Source organism: Scatophagus argus, chromosome 17 (assembly GCF_020382885.2).
Source record: "Scatophagus argus isolate fScaArg1 chromosome 17, fScaArg1.pri, whole genome shotgun sequence".
NCBI classification, from domain to species: domain Eukaryota; kingdom Metazoa; phylum Chordata; class Actinopteri; family Scatophagidae; genus Scatophagus; species Scatophagus argus.
Window position 1 is genome coordinate 1,365,636 of NC_058509.1, and position 19,589 is coordinate 1,385,224.

Consider the following 19,589-nt stretch of genomic DNA (forward strand, 5'->3'; position numbering starts at 1 on the left):
GCTGGACTTCAGCTGACTTGAGTTTGCCCGCTTTTGTTACCTTTTCGTAAGGTTATGGGAAAATGAGCCTGCTGGCTCCACTTTTCTTATTTGTCTGCAGGAATATGGGGCTACCTGCAGGGGACGCTGCTGAGGCGTTACGCAGAGGAAAGCAACGGCATCAACGTCCTCGCCGGTCCCATCTTTGACAGCGACCACGACGGCCTGCGAGACACCACAGAGGAGATAAAAGAGTAAGAGGAGTTCACAGATGACAAGTTAGCCCATCGAAACAGTTTCAGCTGCTCCGTCAAAGCCTTCCGAGTCCTCGCCTTAGAGAGAGGACAGGCCCTAAGACACGCCCTTTTATTGGATCTCACTTACTGATTGGACGCTGCAGACCCAACATCTCTGCAGTTTATGCCAGAGTGAAGACAGATAACAGATTTAACTGCTTTGATCGAGAAAAAGATCACACAAAGTTTGGATTTAAGTATGCTGTCTGTCAAATATCTGTCAGACAAGCAGCTGTGGCCCAGAGGTTGGAGAAGCGGATCCGGATTGTGATCGGAGTCTCACCGGTTCGATTCCCCCACCGGAGGGGCAGGAAAAATTTGGGTGTGGTGGAGTGATTAATGCGAAAAATGCTCCCCCCCTCCATTAGCACTTAACCCCCCAATATGCTCCTCAGGCGCCTGATGCAGCCCACTGCTCCTGTGTGTGTTTCACTGCATGTAGTTTGCCGGGTGTTGCATGTGTGTGTTCAAGTAAGGATGGGTCAAATGCAGAAGACGAATTCAAATGTATGTAAAAATATATATACTGTCAATAAAGCTGATTCTTCTTCTTCTTCTTAAGCAAAAAGAACAACTGATCTTACAGCTAAAACCTGTCAGTAACTCTGACGCCCCTCTTCCTGCCAGGTTCTCGGCCGACGCTGCACCCATCCCCACCCACTTCTACACGGTGGTGACCAGCTGCCAGGAGCTGAACCAGACTGTGGACGAGTGCGACGGGCCCCTCAGCGTATTGTCCTTCCTGCTTCCACACAGACCGGACAACAGTGAGACGTGCAATGTGAGTTCAAATAACCTCCAGCAGGGGGCAGCGCTGCCCCTGCTGTCACTGCAGCTGCATGAGCTCCGTTCGGGGCTGGCGGTTTTCAGCCGAGCGGGCTGAAGGTGCTGGTACTTCCAGAGGCAGATATTCAGCTTCAAACAGCTTTCAACTTAAACATATGAGGAAGTGAGGACACACTGTGAAATATGAAACCATCCAATGGTTATCTGAAAATTCACCAACTCTTTGAAGAATGGATTAATAGTTGAAAGGAAAATGAATAATGTGAGGCTGCAGCAGTCAGATGAATGAAGCAGAGGTCTTCAGCAGTCACAGTACTTCGTAGTAACGTCAGCTTCAGCTAAACTTTGGGTGATGTTTTTCCTCAGACCTGTGGATGTGGTGTGTTCATGTTCGTCGACTTCTCCTCCTCGCTCTCTGACTCGAATAAAATGGCACATTTCTCTGGGTGTGAACTTTGTTGGAAACATTTGGCACGATGTGATGTTTGTTGTAATGCGGAGACGTTGACATGTTGTGCCTTTGAGTCCATGATGTGCTTCTGGTTCGAAGTCGTGGCTTTGCGTTCGGGCCGTGCAGTGTGATGAGCTGCCGAGCTCTGGTGGAAGGTGGGCCAAATGTGTGACAGAAGAACTGCAGTTTGTTTGTGGTGTTTAGAGACAGCTTTGACCAGTCGGACAAACCTTTCATCAGTCACAATTTTCATTTTCCACTTTTCATTTGATTTTCTTATTGTGGAGCGCTGACAGAGGCGTGCAGGACTTACAGTAACGAGTAAAATCAGATAACGTGTGGAAAGTGAGATGTAAGACAAGCCGAGGAGCTTCCTCACATGGAACATGTGAGTGCTTATAATCTGAATGCCATTTTAAGATGACACACACCTCATATATAACAACATAACATGAGTCTATGAGTCACAGCAGGCTCCTGAATGTCTCAAAGTTTGTCATGTCAAGAGGCAACCAAAGAGGTCAAACAGATGCTAACATGTGATAAACATTCAACACTGACTCACTATCAGCACCACACAATGAGCATCAGGTCAGAGTATGACAGTCTCAGCCAGAGGTCAGCCAAAACCACTTCTGTCCGAGTCCACAAACTGTTTTTATCGAATTCGTTTCCTCACGATGCGCTTAACAAATCAGTTTGAAAAACATCAGAAAAAATGACCTGATAAAAGATCTTACTTTCAAAGTTTGTTTGTTCCCACATGGAGACAAATGCAGACAAATAAACAGAAATGACTTCCAGTGAAGGGAAATTCTAATCATTCAGCATACCAAGACATTTTGGACAATGCTATGCTTCCAACTTTGTGGCAACAGTTTGTAGACAAATTCACGCAGGGACATCCCTGCAGATTGTGCTGTCATGAAGTTTATGTGTGCAGAACTAAAGGAAACTGCCAGAGAACAATGAAGTCAAGAGCTTACTGATGACTCATAATAAATAGGCACATGGTGTGCTTCCCCTGGATTTCAACTGGTGTGCTTTTCCAAAATGTGAAAGTAGAATAGGACACCAGAGAACAATAATCTGCTTTTAAATGGAATGGGTTCTGAAAGCCAGAGTTTCATTATGACAGGCCATGAATGAATGGATGGCATGAATCTTCCCAGTGCAGCACTAACAAAGGCCTATCTTAACTTAGCTGAAGAGAGGAGTTGTTTGGTTGCTTTCCCTTGAGTCATAAGCCGGCCAGAATAAACACTAAAGATCATTTTAATGCTGGTCCTGATTCCCAAACAGGCTCTGCTTTTAACCTTTTAAATAGACATTCCTCTGCTGCTTTTTAGCAGATACAGTGGGCAGCATGATAAACAGTCCAGGCCGACCACACAGACGACGTATATCCCCTTTTAAATATAAACTCAGCTCTGTTGACACAGACAGAGACGCATAACAACAATGATATCAGCAGAGTATTGGAATGACAATGACAGTATTAATAATCATGATTTTGATAGTAGTAGTAGTAGTAATAATATTGCAGAAATATAACAGGTGGTAATAACGGTCATCAGTGTCAAGCAGGACCACAGCAGGAGGTCCAGACACGATCCATGGGAACCTCAGAGACGAGAAAGCACAAGGACTCTGGGGAAGAAGTCAAGTTAGTGACATGCATTGATGGGACATGAATATGCGTTCAGAAGGAGAGTTAGAGGAGGAGAGAAAAGCTCAGTGCATCATGGGAGATCCCCAGCAGTCTAAGCCTATAGCAACATAACTGGGGCCAGCCTAAGCCAGTCCTAAATCCACTAAGTCTACTCTTGAACGTAGAGGGGTGTCTGCCTCTCAGACCGAAGCCAGAAGACGGTTCCATAGTAAGGGAGCTTGATAGCTAAAGGCTCGAGGTTCTGGTCTACCTTTGCTGACTCTAGCAACCACAAGCTCGGCATTTTGCCTTGCATCCTGGGAGCATAGAGTTCTGGATGGAAAATGAGGTACTATGAGCTTTCTGAGATTAGATGGCGCTTGACAAGTTAGGGCTTCGTATGTGAATATTTTAAAGTCTATTCTGAATTTTACAGGCAGCCAGTGTGGAGGAGGCAATACAGGAGAAATATGATCCCTAATATGAGTTTTTGTCAGTACATGTGTAGCATCATTCTGGATTAGCTGGAGAATCTTTCAGGGACTCATTGCAATGCATCCGGTTTCTTCAACCACACTTCGGAAAGTCTTCACACCTAAATGGTAAAATAGATTTTTTGATGTGACGGCATCGTTTTTCAGTGGCTGATCTGCCACCGTTATGAAGTTGAAGGAACTGAAATGCAACTGTCAAAACCTGATTACGGTCAGGGAAGGATCTGTCACAGTCCGAAGAAAATCTGTGGAAGCTTTGGGCTGTTGGTTCACGTGGCATGCGATGTTTGTGCTCACGTGTTTCCTGCCTGGCTTACAGAAAAAATGCCTCACTTCAGTGTGCATGGAGGTCCAGCCACAAATGACCTTCAAATAAGTATACCTCCTGCAGGTTATTTGGAAAATGACTCATAATGGCAGCAGTTCGGTCTGTTTGTGGTATGAGTTAAAGATTCCTGACATAATGACCTCAACTCATTTCTCTCTGCTGGAGGTTTCATCTTTTAAGTGGAAGACAGATTATAGCCTTTCCTGGAAGAAGCAAAATCCTTAATAATTGATTTGAATTGATTTTGAGGTCACTGACATCAAGCGTGGAAAATGATAGATGTAATCTTGTTAAGCTAAATTCATCCAGACACGTCTCTTAAAGTCCAGGATAATTAAAGTGCACCCACTCAAGTATTCCTTGGTTTATGGTTATTTCCCAGTCAGTGTGGTTTTGGTAATTTGCAGGTGAAAAGATGTTTAAAACTAGCCTGGATTTGGTTGAAGACTGAGGTTAGATTCCAGTAATTCACTGACCTCACTTACATGAAGGCATTTAAATGCTCATGATAGTGAAATGAAATATTATTATAAGAACTCGGGGAAATGCACTTATTTGTTTTCTTCCCCAAACTGATATGAATGATGTGTGATGCTGATATCACTGTCTTGTTATGAGTGGGGGTGGTATCAATCTTCTCATTTCACAATCTTGTTATTCTTTTGTAATCAAAAGAATGCAGAGACGCCTCTTCATGGAGCTGTTCCTCAGGGTTTGGACTCGGCCCCTGACCTCCAGTGAAGGGAAATCTGAATGCTTCAGCACACCAAGACATTTTGGACAATGCTATGCTTCCAACTTTGTGGCAACAGTTTGTTGAAGGCCCTTTTCTATTCCAGCATGACTGTGCCCCAGTGCACAAAGCAAAGCTCCATAAAGACATGGTTGGATGAGTTTGGTGTGGAAGAACTTGACTGGCCCACACAGAGCCCTGACCTCAACCCCATCCAACACCTTTGGGATGAACTGGAACGGAGATTGTGAGCCAGGCCTTTTGGTCCAACATCAGTGTGTGACCTCACAAATGCTCTACTGCATGAATGGGCACAAATTCCCACAGAAACACTCCAACATGTTGTGGAAAGCCTTCACAGAAGAGTGGAAGCTGTTAGAGCTGCAAAGCTGTCTGTGTGTTTAGAATGAGACGTCAATGAAGTTCCTGTTGGTGCGATGGTCAGGTGGCCCAATACTTTTGTCCATATAGCGTTTTTACTCCTAAATAATAGAGCTGGAATCTACAATTTAAAATTGACTTTCTCGCTGTTGTTGTTCTGAATGTTTGCATTTGTATCTGGGACAACCAAGCAGCAGTTTCCAAACTGATGAATCCAGCTGACTGCTGTCAGGAGTTCTTGAAGGGAATCTCCTCACTGCTGCCAAGACAACAACAGTGCTGCATTGTGTCGAGGCCTGCAACACATAAACACTTCAGAAACCATGACTCACAGTGGGTCTTCTTTTTTGGGGGGGGTGATAAATCAAAAATTGGGTTAGGCTTTGCGGTCAAATATATAATTCAGCCAAATATATTGCAGTTGGCTCAGAATCAATAGTGTGTAGTTTAGCATTAAAAGTCTAACTGGAATGGCGTCAATGGAGTCAATGCAGGAGGCAGACGTCTCTGGGATTTTACTTGTCATGGTGAACATGTCTGAACCGTTAGGAGGGGAGAGAGAAACTCGGCAGTCATCTCTGACTCGTACTAATCGCTGAACAGACAAAACTAACACAGATAGACCATAGAATGTTTTCTCTCAGCCAATGTGTGGGTGAGCTGTGCTGCTGGTGGGACGTGTGGGAGGTTTGGTACAACATTTCATTTCAATTTCACTTTCGATTCCTGTTTTACTCATATAGCTCCTTATACAATCAAAACTGTCTCTAGAAGCTTTACAGAGACCCAGAGCCTGAACCCCCGAGCAGACAGACGGTGGCAGGGAAAAAGTCCCTTTTAACAGGAAGAAACCCTGAGCAGGACCCGACTCACAAGGGAGAACCATCCTGCTGATGGTGAAGGAGGAGAAGAAGAGGTAGACAGGACAGAGAGGATGAAAGAGAGAAACATACATGCAATAAACATCATACATGTTAAATCATACATATCATACATAAACAACATGTTCATAGAGGAGTGCCATTTAAAAACCACTGTAGAGATTTGAAAATATTTGATTTTGTACTCTGTTAGTGTGTTATTTTTAATTATTCTCCAGACAATAGGTGATCACAAACATCCCAAAATCTTTGATTTTTTTTTTTTTTGGTCCACATCCCAAACATATGCAACCCCAGAACACCAGACCAGCAGGGTGAAGAAACAAAGGATGAGCTTTAATAAACTAAAAGCAAAACAGGCCAACTCCTAATTTGTTTGCATCAGTGTGTCTTCAGGGATTTGGAGAGAGAGAAGTCACTGACCACAAAGAGACCACAAAGGCCTCAGATGTGCCTTTCCTTCCCTACATGAAACAGTCCAACAACAGAATACAACAGAATTCCCCATTGTGGAAAGCAAACAACACAAGAAACAAGGTTTTCCCCTGGCTGACCAGAAGCTCTGTCAGGGGGTTCTCTGGAGTCTGATGGAGTTTCCAGGAAGCTGTTCGGTCCATTTGAGAGTCATCTAGCACATTTCCTGCCAACGCACGCCTGAAAAGCTATTTGAGCATAATCTGTTCTCAGGGAAATCCTCTGTTTACAGTCTTACTTTCAAAAAGGCTTAATGACTTTCTAAGAAGTCCAAGAACTTCTGAGAACAGGTCATCCGCCAGTCCAGGAGCTTGCTGCCAGCAGAAAGACAAATCTGTTTAGTGAACAATGATCAGCTTTTCCCAGGGCCATCAGTTCAGTTTGAAACATTTATGAGTGGATGATTAGATGCTGAATTAATGCATTTCTCCACCTGGAAACACTGAGAAACCAAGACGCCAATAACACAGGCAAAGCAATAAAGAGGGAGTAACTTTGATTGATTGAATGTTATTCTGTTAAAACCCTCACTCTCACTTGACTCCAGTCCCGTGTGAGTCACACTAGCGAGGTGAGTCACGATTACTCATCCGTTCTTCAAAAATATGAAATAAATGCCAGATCAGCGTGTCCGCGCTGCAGGACTTCCACGTTATGTCTGCAGTTGTACTCGTGTTTCACTCAAGTGTGGCCTTATGTAATGTTAACAGAATGTCAAAGTGTGTGTGCACGGGAGGTTGGTAATTTTAACGCAGTGTGTGTGTGTGTGTGTGTGTGTGTGTGTGTGTGTGTGTGACACAGTGTCAGTCAGTCGCAGCTCAAAGTTTTGCTTGAGTCGGCAGAACGTATGCTGTCCCTGAAAGCTTCTGCAGGGATTACGTTCACACACCTTCGGGAATGTGTCTTGTCCCCTCTGGATATCTGCTGTTGGAGCCACAGAGTGTCTCAGCGGTCACTGAGCCGGTCTGAAGGCTGCTTCAGGCGGTCTCAGGCGGAGTGAAGTTTTGTCCTTGAAAGGTTAAAAGATTTTAATGAAAGGAAGTGCAAATTAATTAAACTGAGACAGAAGGAGGTTGAATCAGAGTAGTTAACGTGAACAGTCCATACATGCCGACCCTCCGTCCTCGGGGTTTCCTCCCGGGGTCACGTTCTGTCGTGTTTCTTCAGATTTATGGCAGATTTTCTCAAATTTTCTTCCTTTTTGTCATCAAAACCTCCTGCCACAGTGCAGCTTGTACGAGCCCCGTGACAGGTGCTTCATCCTCCTCATCCTCCTCATCCTTCTCGGTCTCGGTGAGAGTTGGGGAAGAATTTTAAGAAGAGTTTTAAAGGAGGCATGCATGAGAATTAAAAGTAACATTTAAAGCACTGGCATGCAAGAAACATTCTAGTGAAACTGAATTTCTTCCTCTTTTTTGTGGTCTCAAGGTTTGTACGTTTGCCAGCTGCTCATGCCTGTGGGAGCGGGTCCCCGTGTGAGCACGCGTTGACAGTCGGCGGAGGTGACGTGCCTCGTCTTGATCTGTCTCGACACTGTTGGCCATTAGCCTGATGATGCTATTGTGCTCTCAGTCTGTGTCCTCGTTTATCAGCGAGGCCAGATGCTTAGATTGCATCCATGAAGAGCATCAGGTGAGTGACGAGACTCCCGAGAGCGTCGACGCTGATGCTGGTGGAGTAAAGCTTCACGCTGCTGATGATATCAGAAACATAAGCTTTGTCAGCATGTTGCGTTGAGCCTTTGATGGGGCTTCATTTTGCTGTGTCAGGAGGAAAACAATGAGCCGTTAAGCTCGTAGGTATTAAATATGTGAGGGTGTGATTTTTTCCTTATTTGTTGTAATGTTGAGACCACAGTTGATTTATGTCGTTTATTCCTCTCCACTGCCTGCTTGTCTCTCACAGCTGGTTGTCCCGTTGAGCCCCACATGAGGAATTTCCTCCCTCACATTGAAATGAATGGGAACTTGCTTGTCTTTAAGTTTTCCTGCCAAAACTCATGTGGACATGACTCATGTCATCCAAGTTTACGGGTTGCGATGACTTTATCGATTTTAACAAAACAGAATTACTGGAATGTCCTTAATTTAGCTTTCCCAGGCTGGGCTTCAATCAGAGAGGTATTTAACTGCTGGAAAGATCATTTTTTTATTTTGAAAATTGGTGCTACATAACCAGAGAAAAGAGAGCAAAAAGGCCTGTGGTTCTCCCTTTTGCTCAAACGGTGAAAAAGTCACAGCAGCTGAGTTGACTTGTCCAATTGGAAACAGGAAGCAATATGGCGGCCGCTTGGTTAGCAACAGTCCTGCATTACAGCTGACCAGAACACTAAAATGTGTCTCTGAAGACGTCAGAGGTGATTGTGGCTCAGATTTGATCAGCGCTGCCTCGTTTGCAGTTTGATCTGAGCTGGGTGATACGTTTCCTGATTGGAGAAGGACAGACTTTCACCTGCTTCTTCTCTCTATCCGACTTCTATGCTGTTTGTGTCCGTGGAGGCGCCCTTACATACAACATGCACATGATCTCGAGGGTCTGAGGCCAAAATGTTTGATAGTTTTCCCTTTACAGGACGTTAGCAGAACACTCATTGCAATGTACTTTGAGAACAGCTGCAGCACAGCTGGAGAAGGACAGACAGCTCAGATTGCCCCACGTTAAATACCAGCACAGGAAATCCTCATTCACGTGTGTGTGTGTGCACGACTGTGTGTGTGGGTGGGTGTTGAATGGCATGTTTTGGAAAAACACTTGTTACGATGTCACCAGTTTTTGTTTGAGGCTCAGTGAGTCAGGGTATGGCGAATCGACTACAACAAAACAAAAAAAACACACATGTGTAATGGAAGTTTTCTGTCACAAACTTAAGGCACTGACACATTTTCCTGGTCTTCATCATCATGCGGGTAACAGTTCAAATGCGACAATTCATTAAAACAATTTGGAAGCAAATGTTAAAATTAGGGTCGTGCCGACCCTGTCGCCTCATAGCACGAGGGTTCCAGGTCTCCAGGGTCCTCCTGTGTGGAGTCTGCATGTTCTCCCTGTGCCTGTGTGGGTTTTCTCCGGGTTCTCCGGACGCCTCCCGCAAAAACATGCACATTAGGTTAATTGGCTTCTCTACATTGCCCTGAGGTGAGAGTGTGTGGTTGTCTTTGTGTGTCAGACCTGCGATTGGCTGGCGACCAGTCCGGGGTGAACCTGCCTCTCGCCTGTAGTCAGCTGGGATTGGCTCCAGGCCCCCCACGGCCCTCCCTGACAGTTAAGCGGTATAGAAGATGGATGGATGTTAAAAGTTACTTAACATCCAATCGAAAGATCTTTATGATAGGCAGCTTACAACTGGACCACCCAGATTCAGTTAAAGCACAAAAGTATATGTACTGTATGCTCATTTTTAATCAAGAGGGAAATAAACACGTTTTATTTAGCACTACCAGTAAGCATAACAGATGGTCTTTCTTTTTAAACAGTGTCCTGTGTTAGCTCAGTTTTCAGTTTGCAGAATTCCTCAACAAAAGGTCTTGATGTGAATCCTGATGCCGTGAGTGTGTGTCTGTGGGTGTATTGCATGATGCTGAAGTTTAGGCCAACTTGTTTGTGTTTCCTTTCTCCTGAACAAGTCGTCACCAGATCAAACGGTTGCTCTCACGGCATTTTATCTCCTTTACTTAAGACCAACTTTGTCATCCTGGAAAAAGGTCAGTCAGTGGGTGGACAGGTGCTTTCCATGACAGCAGGAAGAGTTTAACGGATCTGATTACACCTGTGACTTTTATACATCCTCACGTCACACAACACAAACATGTTAGTGTTCTCCTTATCCTGTGCTTTCAAACTGGAGCAAACCTTGAGGCACATTATAACAAAAATATCTATTAATTTCAGCACATAAAGCATTAAACCACACACCAACCCTGGACTGAAGCATCTCTGATTTGAGTCGGGCCAGTGAGCTTTGATGCTTCTTTTTCTTCCTCAACTCCTGTCAGCAATAGCACAACATTTCCCCAAAACAGTATCTGTGCAAACATTTGCAGTTATGATTGCAAGGAAAGTTTATTCTAAAAATATTGTTGATTCCATACAGATCATTCCTAAACAGGAATGGACTGTGCCATTGATTTCCCCTTTCGTGTCCTTCGGTTGACTTGATTGAAAGAGCTCATGTCAGAAGATTAGAAGATAAGGCCAATGGTGCAGCGTGGTAAATAAACTTTATTATGGTTCAATTGCAGCAAAATTACATGCAAAGTCCTGCCTGTTCCATTGCCAGGTCTTTCCATTTCAGGATTTTAAAAAGATTGGTAAGAGGTTGAGAATATTTTCCTCCCTTTGTTGTCAATTTTTCCACTTTTGGTGGAAATAATGGAAAAGCAGAAGCAGAGAAGAGGAAAGTTTTTCATGATGACAAGGATTCCCATTATACTGCAAGCTTCAGTCATCTTTTAACCACGGCCGAAAAGAGGCACAGTGTTCACGAATAGTAACCGTACAGCTGATGTCTTCTGATAGCAGTAGCATCACACGCTGACCTTTTACCTGAAGCGAATCTTGCTGTCACTTCATATTGTCTCTTGTGACTGTGTATTGCTCACTAAAGACCATGACCCTGTGCTCTCACTGCTGTATGAACTCTCATAAATCCCCATCTTGACATTCAGTCATTTGTCATCCATTTATTCACCACTGATGTTAATGTGTAACATCTGGACATACTGTAACTCTCTGTTGAATGATGGTAAGCTGCACTGATGTTATTTTGCCCGTAGGGGGCAGAGGAGCTTCAAAACAAGCTGTCAGGTGCACAGCCCAGACATTAAAATCACCTTTTGAAGTGGTTATGGGTCAGCAAACAGCACATCTGTCAGACATGGAGCAACATTATCATCCCACTGGACTCCATCTGATGAGTTTAAGTCGGATAGTCACCCTCCTTTTAGCTCTGGTTTGGTCTCCCCCAAGTCCTGAGAAAAATAATCTGGTTCTTTAGCCTCTAAATGCCTAACTTTGTTAACCCACCAGTCTCTGACTGTGTCTGTATTTTATTTTATTTTTTTAGTGGATTGTTGAAGCTCGTTCGATGAAAAGTTGAAAACTTTGGGAGAATTTCCCGTGGGTTCAAATAGGAAAAGAGGAACAACTACTTGGGATGTGACAGAATAGCTGACAGGTTCAATTAAATGTTGTTCCCTCCGATTAGCTGGCAGCAGAAATACTAGTCGATTATTAAAATACTTCTTATTAATCTATGAATGTCCACATAGGAGCCATTTCTAGTGCATATTTAACATCACAGTGGTCCAGTATTTGGTGAAATGTTTGGCTGCATGGAGATGTATGGACTGTGGGTGTGAATTCTTTGATGAAGCATATTGAACAATATCAATAAAGCAGAAGCTGGACTCTGTTATTCCACCAGGTCAGTTATTAACCCGTCTGAGCAGTTCAGGCTCAGCTGCTGCAGGACACGTTTAAATTACACAGTGACATCATTTACACTGATGTGTCATGCCTTCATAGTCACATGTTGCTTTATAACTAAACTATAAATAATTTTGACTCAATTGATGAAGCACATGGATGACACAGGATGAGAACGTTTTCTGTGGTTGGGAAAGTCAGTAATTTTTCTCTGCAACACATAACGGTATAACCATGTGGTGGAGTCTAATTTCTTGGAGGTAAGGTTGCATTTGAAGTCTTATTACTCAAAATAAAGTTTGTATCCTCTTTCCACAGGTGGAGCTGTTTATCATACAATCCATTCCTAATCATACAATCCCGTAAAATGATCTAACGAGTGAATGATCGCCATCGTGAGTGAATATCAGTAAATGAGGGGCAGACATGACGAAACACGGGCAGACCCTCAGAGGTTCGCCACGACTGCCGTGGTTGAATTGCGTAAACGTGTACTTCGGTGATTTTGAGTCGTGAGGACTTTCTGAATGCTCCATCTGTTTCTATTTAATACATTCATGGGTCCGACTGAGTTTGGATCCATGTCATTCACCCATGTGTGATGCTCGTCACTGCTGCGTAGCGTGTTTATCCTCTGCCCTGAGTGCACGTCAGCTTTTCGGATGTCTGGTTTTTCATTCACTTTTGCCTGGCTTTGGGTGAGCAGGAACTTTTTATCTTTCTCCTGTGGGAGCAAACACTATACACAGCCTCTCACCGTCTGCAGCACTGCTACCTGAGCTTATTCAGACCTCACTTATGAACTCATAACCTGCCTGTGCTTCCCTCACATGCTCACATCTGTTGGCATCTGTATGCCTGGTTGGACATCAGTCCATTTGCCTTAATGTGAGAATAAAAAGTTTTCTCCCTCCAGATTCTGTTCTGTATCAGTAGTTGCACGAAATTGCATTGATTGTCATTTGCTGTTGCCAGTGAAACAACAAAGAGTATTTGTTCCACTCCCTGTACTGCAGGCAACATTTTGACAAAAATCATTACGTACTCTGACTGACCAGTTTCCTCGAAGCCTGGTTTGTCAAGATTTAATAGATTCAAGATTTTTGTTAGTCATTTCTCTATTTGCGAAAACAAACAGTCCAGACGCAGGAATTCTTGCATCGGCCCCCCTTTGGCATCATTACTGGTTGTGATGATCGTGTGGATTTGTTGCATTCTGCAGTGTTCTGATGCGCCTTCGCCGCGTCGTGTGACGCACGACGCTTCCTCATCTGTCTGCATTTTAACAGCCAACACAATGTGGATTTGCTTACTCGAGACATGTACATTTTCAAACACAAATCAGGAGCAAAAGGAAAAAAGGAAAAGGAAAGGAAAAGCTCAACATTTCGGGAAATGTGAATATACATCAGAATCAGAATCCCAGAGAGGAAGTTCTTTTTTGTTCACGCATTGCACTTGCAGTTTTCCCAACCAAGACAAGAAAGTGAAAGATATAAAATAGGATTAAAAAACTAAAATAAGTATAAATCTAAAATATAGGTATTAACATGTGTCTGTACATATATACATTGTATATATAAAAGTATGTGTGTCCGTCACAGTGCAGAGTTTAACAGTCTGTGAGTGATTTCCTGTGTCGCTCTGTGGTGCATCGTGGGAGTCAGAGTCTGGCTGAACGAGCTCCTGTAGCCGATCAGCACATTGTGGAGAGGGTGAGAGGGAAAGTCCAGTATTGTCCTCTCAGACACCACCGTCAGAGAGTCCAGTTCCTCTCCCACAACATGGCGGCCTTCTTGATGATTCTGTTGAGTCTGTTGGTGTCCCTCACCCTCAGGCAGCTGCCCCAGCAGGCAGCAGCATGTGTGACGGCACTGGACACCACCGACTCATCCAGCAGCCAGTTAGGTCAGCTTAGCACTGAGAAATGGAAACGAGGAAACTCTCGGCTTGTCTCTGTCCAAAGGTGGCAAAATCTGCAAATCTATAGATGACCTTAAGCTCTCTGAAGCTTTACTATCAGCCAGGTATCATTCTGAGCAAATTAGAGCCTCCTTATAAACAAGGCCTTCCTGCACTGTCACAAAATCTGTTCCAATTCTGTAGGACCATTATTTATTATTTTGCTGTTTTGCTTGGGAAATTCAGTAGTGAATCAGCAGCTGAAAACATTGCTCACTTCAAAACAGCTCCAAGCCAATATGACAACAAAATGACTGTTCAATAGCTTTGAGCTGTAGACAGTTTAGTGACAGGGTGGCTTCAGTTTAGGCCTTTTTCTTCATTAGCCTGAAGGACACCACTCATGTGACGCATCGCTCTGTCATCATTTCTCAGGCATGAGGAGAAGGAGGAGGTAACTGATCCCTAACATGAGCTCAAAAGACTCCAGCTAGGAAACAACAAATCCTTTCTGTCCACTTTGACACATAAAACCAGCCTCAGGTAGACTGCTTCATGGAAAACTGACAGGAAGTGCTCTACGTTTCACTAGACGTGTTTCCATGAACCTGTTTCTATATTTATTTTTGAATTATGGCATTCAAAACTTTTCCTTTTCCCAGATTAACTCCCACATTCCCTCGTCACATTGCTGGTCAAGGCTTTTATTTTCTTTATTATTTTTTTTGTTTGTTTGTTTGAGTTCCAGATTTGCCTCACAGTTCAGCTGACAGGCAGCATGTGATGCACTTTCTCATGGAATCTTACCTGTCGACCGGTTGAACACCTGTTGCATGATATGTCACAGAGCATAAAGAATCGCTTGAGTGTGCAGCTAATTTGTGGTTGGGCATCAGTACTTTTTCATTGGTGCAACCATTCAGACTTAATTCTGTACTTACTGATGATTACTGATGTGAACTTGGTGCACACAGAAAACAAATGAGAATCACTGTCTGATTTGGGAATTCGACATTCTTCTTTGACATATAACATTTTTTGCTTACGGTACATTATTTGCACACTCACGGATTTACCCTTTAATTACTCATGAGGATTTGTCATCTGCATGATGGCATGAAATTCCCACTGCTGTAGAAAAATCAATTCTTTCCTTCCCATCTGCCCTCCTGATTATTTTCACTGCTGTTGGTCCCTGTGCAGAACGTAGACACCCAGTCTGACATTTGGAAACAAGTTCATCTACTTATTTTGCCAGATCCTGATGAACAGCATGTAATAAAGGTAAACAGTGTGTGAGTCATGTGTAATTGTGCAATCCTGCAGTCTGCAGATAATCAGACCTTCTGCACCCTTTAAAGGCTGATATTTGAAATCTCCCACTTTTGCGTCACCACATTGCAGGCTGCATGGGGCTGCATGTAAAATGTCTCTCTAATGAAACCAGTAAATGTCAGCCTCCATGGGAATGCTTTGGTCTTTACATGCACTCTTGAGAAACGAGGTGCTTTCCATGTGAGCCTGAGGTCTCGGGTCTGCCTGTACAGCAGAAATCTTTTGTTGTATTCTGCTTTCTCGCAGAACAAAAGTGTTTTCCAAAAGAAAGCGAAACAAAGCAGTAAAAGACGGAAAACGGCGGCTCATTTTGCCTCAGCTCTTTTGTGGTCATGCGAATTTAGATGTCAGCGTCTTTCGGGATTGAACCAAGTGAGAGTGAAGATACATACAGTATGTTAATGTGATTCATATTTCTGGTGATGTTAATTAAACACCTATTTACATTTGGTTTTTAAGTAACATTTACAAGACTTGCATTGAAGAAGAATTGTCATTTCAAGTAATCATCTGCACACGACACACAGAAGAGACGATCGCATCTGAGCATGCCTATCATTACACTTCACATATGATGATAAACGACAAAGCGACTAACTGGACTTACCTCCTGAAACTTGTGGGTGTGGGGGTCTTTTACTTACCAGATAAGAATCCTGATTTTCATCCCTACATTCTGCCCTTTATGTCTGCCATTGACGACATCCACCATGAATTAACCACTTCCTGTCTGTGTCCTTGCAGAGCGCTGAGGCTGAGTCACAGTGGGTCGAAGAGCTGCTGAAACTCCACACAGCCAGAGTCCGAGACGTGGAGATCCTGACGGGTCTGGACCTCTACCGGTCCACCAACCTCACCTACACCAGCACCCTGAGCCTGAAAACATACCTGCACACCTTCGAGAGTGACGACTAGACACATAGAGAGACATACACACACACACACACACGCACGCACACACACACACACACACACACACACGATGTAACCCTTTGGTGCATTTTCACTGCATGCTCGCAGGACAGCCGACGCATCGTTGTTCCACTTTGGAGGACCAGGCTGAGAAGTGGCTGAACAAGGGAACACATTTGTGGTTTTTGTTTATGTTTTTTTTGTTTTTTTTTTGAAAATATGAAGTGGTTTGGCAAGCAGTAGTTTGTTGGAAGATTGCAACTGGAATATTCAAACACATGTGCAAAAGTTAACACAGCGGCGATGCAGATGTGCTCTCGACAGCTGCCACTACACCTTTCATGAATGGACCATATCGTTGTTTTAGCCCCTTAGCTGTGCACAGTGTGAGCTTTGTATCCTTACTTACCATCCACTGCATGCTGTAGAATTTAGAGCTTCTTGAACGTGTCTTTTCTTGCTCATAAAAATTACTGATCACAGTCTTGGTTATCTTTTTGTCAAACTTGAAAGGACCTCCAATAGCAAACTGCACTCAAACTATTTTTAATTCAGTTTTCATGCCCTGCAATACAAAGAAGCCATTGACTGCCTGACAAATTTGAAAATTATATTTAAAAACCAATCTGAAAATCTACAGCACACTTTGCAATTTAGTCTGCAGCAAAGTATTTGCAGTTAATGGGCTAAGACATGCAACACTGCTGGTGAGGTTCTGTAAAGGAATAGTTTGGCAATTTGGGAAAACGCTTTGCAGTCTGATGAGTAGATGGACGCCACTGTCATGCCAGCAGCTGGTTAGCTTAGCTTAGCATAAAGACTGGCAACAAAATCCATCTGCCATCACGTCCGAAACTCACCATGATATCTCATCTGTTATATCCCAAAATGCCCAACTAGACTTTTAAATGTAATATACATATAATAATGTAGCAGATACACACAGAAACACACAGGACTTGTTGCGTGTACACCAGGATCTGAGAGTACGTGGCATTAAACACATGAGGGGAAAAAAAACCTGAGCTGGACTTTTTTGCGTGGTTCACCTCCTTTAAAATAAACAGCAGTTTTTCACAAAAATAGACGACTATTTCCCTTAAGTGAGTCACCGCTGGTGCTGTTTCTGTGACAGAAGAAGTGAAATATTATTTTCAAACTAAAAGTAACAAGATGGTGTGGCAGATATACACAGGAAAATACCAAGAAATACACACCATCGAGTGAAAAATGAAAGGAGACAAACGGACACCACACACATGGAAATTTTTCATTTTGCCAGCATACAAGCTCACTGAAATTTAAAAATACAAGGAAAAAACCCACAGGAGTTGATGTGTGGCGCACACACACACACACACACACACACACAAACAAACACACATTTTCTCTCTGTTTTCACGTGGCATCTCTCTTTCCCCTTTGTGTCAGCAGATTATCTGGGTGTATATTTTTATACATTTCTTCATATTTATTACACAGAATCTAATCAAAACAGCACCTGTAGCGTCCACCTGTCACCTGTCCAGTGTCAATGGAGTGCAACAGATCTGTCCCCAGTTACTGATGCTGTGTTTTCTTCAGGAGGTGACATGACTGATGGGATTCATTTAAACTGGGTCTACGGGGCTTTTTGAACGGGACTGAAGGTAAACAAAATCTATGGACTGCTTGAAACTCCAGTTTGGAACAGTCCACAGGTAAACAACAGGTAATAGGATTGTGATTGAGGGTGAAAGCAACATCTTCAAGGCTCAGTGGTTCACAAGCGAGGACTGGAATAAAGGATGTTAGTGCAGGGCTCAGGAAGACTTTGTAAAACTGCCGTCAGTAAAGCCAGTTCATCTGCATTCTCCGTTTGCTTTACACAACGGAATCTGGGTTGTGCCCACAGGCATGATGATGATGATGATGATGATGCAGGCATAAAGTACATTCAGTAGGGGATTCTAATGGACATCATGACAAAAATGTATATTGATGTTATGTTAAATTCACCTTCACCGTGATCCAGCTGTGACCCGATGGCTTTGACAGCTGAAACAACAAAAGTAAGAACCAAGTTGAAGATTTTTCCTTTAAGTCAGTATTAGCAGCCCAACAGCACTGGTTTCCTCTCACCGTGTCTCTTCATTCGACTTCCTGCGTTCACACTCTTCACTACACAGATGCAGTGAAGTTTGTGTTTTCATGTTTGGTATTCGGTTCGGTAGGGTTATGCTGGCCAGTTAACACAGCTTAGCTATCAAAATAATCAGCAGAACAGAGGAAATATCAACTAAAAACAATAATATGATTTAACAGCTTGCCAAACTGTTGATGAAGCCATGCATATTTCTGTAGTCTTTCAAATAAAATCTGTAGAGAATGGGAAATCTTTGAATGACTGGAACTGACTTCTTCATTTAGTTGAACGATTACCACTTCTGCAAACGATGCCCAATTCACGGCAAAAAATCTGCACTTTCTGTGGTTTCACAGTGGTTTCCCTGTGCTGAAAAAAGGGCCTGTGGCTCATGTAACTGTGAAGAAGCAGCATTACGCCAGTGAGGGTTAATGCTGCTTCATAACCACAGTCAGGAAATGAAACTCCCGCCCGTATTTCGACAAAAGTCAGTATTTCTGGTCAGTGCGTATGTGATGCACTGCAGAAACTACAGCCGGATGATGGTTGCTCTTTGTAAGCACACCAGTAAGGACTTCTGCAGAAAGGCACGATTGTTAAACTCAAAATGTCAGTACATTATCCATCCATCCATTTTCTATACCGCTTATCCGTCAGGGTCGCGGGGAGCTGGAGCCTATCCCAGCTGACTACGGGCGAGAGGCAGGGTTCACCCTGGACTGGTCACCAGTCAATCACAGGGCCAAAATACAAAGACGAACAACCACACACTCTCACACTTTAGAGTAGCCAATTAACCTAATGTGCATGTTTTTGGTATTGTGGGAGGAAGCCGGAGAACCCGGAGAAAACCCACGCAGGCACAGGGAGAACATGCAAACTCCACATAGAAGGGCCCAGACCGGGATTCGAACCTGGAACCCTCATGCTATGAGGCGACAGTGCTAACCACTGCACCACCGTCCCGCCCGTCAGTACATTATGATCTGGAATAACCCGGAAAATTATGCTCAAAGAGAGTCCAGAATCTCGTGGAAAGCCTTCACAGAAGAGTGGAAGCTGTTAGAGCTGTGAAGCCGTCTGTGTGTTTACAATGAGATGTCATTAAAGTCCCTGTTGGTGTAAAGGCCAGCCGTCCCAATACTTTTGTCTATATAGTGTAGAAATATAATGAGAAGATAGGAAAATAAACGCAGAAGGTGGGGTCTCCGTGGGCCACTGCTACACGCAAAAAGTAAAGTGTTACGTAAGGCGGAGAGACGAACAGAACAAAGAGCTGGGACTGGTCTGATTCGGTTCTGTTCACGGAGGGATCACGTATGAAAAGATGGCTTCTCTGCAGTCAGAGCTGGGAGTTTCCCTCTGCCGAAAGGTTTATCCTCATACTGCGATAGAAAAGAAATCTTAAAACGCTGCTGTGCCCTCAACAAAGTCCTC

General features: G+C 43.6%; 1 protein-coding gene across 1 annotated transcript in view; it reads left to right on the forward strand.

Moving 5' to 3' along the window:
* The window catches only part of LOC124074625 (ectonucleotide pyrophosphatase/phosphodiesterase family member 2), a 28,664-nt gene extending 12,155 nt beyond the window's left edge, over positions 1-16,509 (forward strand). Inside the window, exons 23-25 of the mRNA XM_046417737.1 lie at positions 101-233; positions 903-1,056; positions 15,860-16,509. Of these exons, the coding sequence (XP_046273693.1) occupies positions 101-233; positions 903-1,056; positions 15,860-16,030 (458 nt within the window). The 3' untranslated portion in view covers positions 16,031-16,509. The remainder of the gene's footprint in view (positions 1-100; positions 234-902; positions 1,057-15,859) is intronic.
* Positions 16,510-19,589: the final 3,080 nt, after the last annotated feature.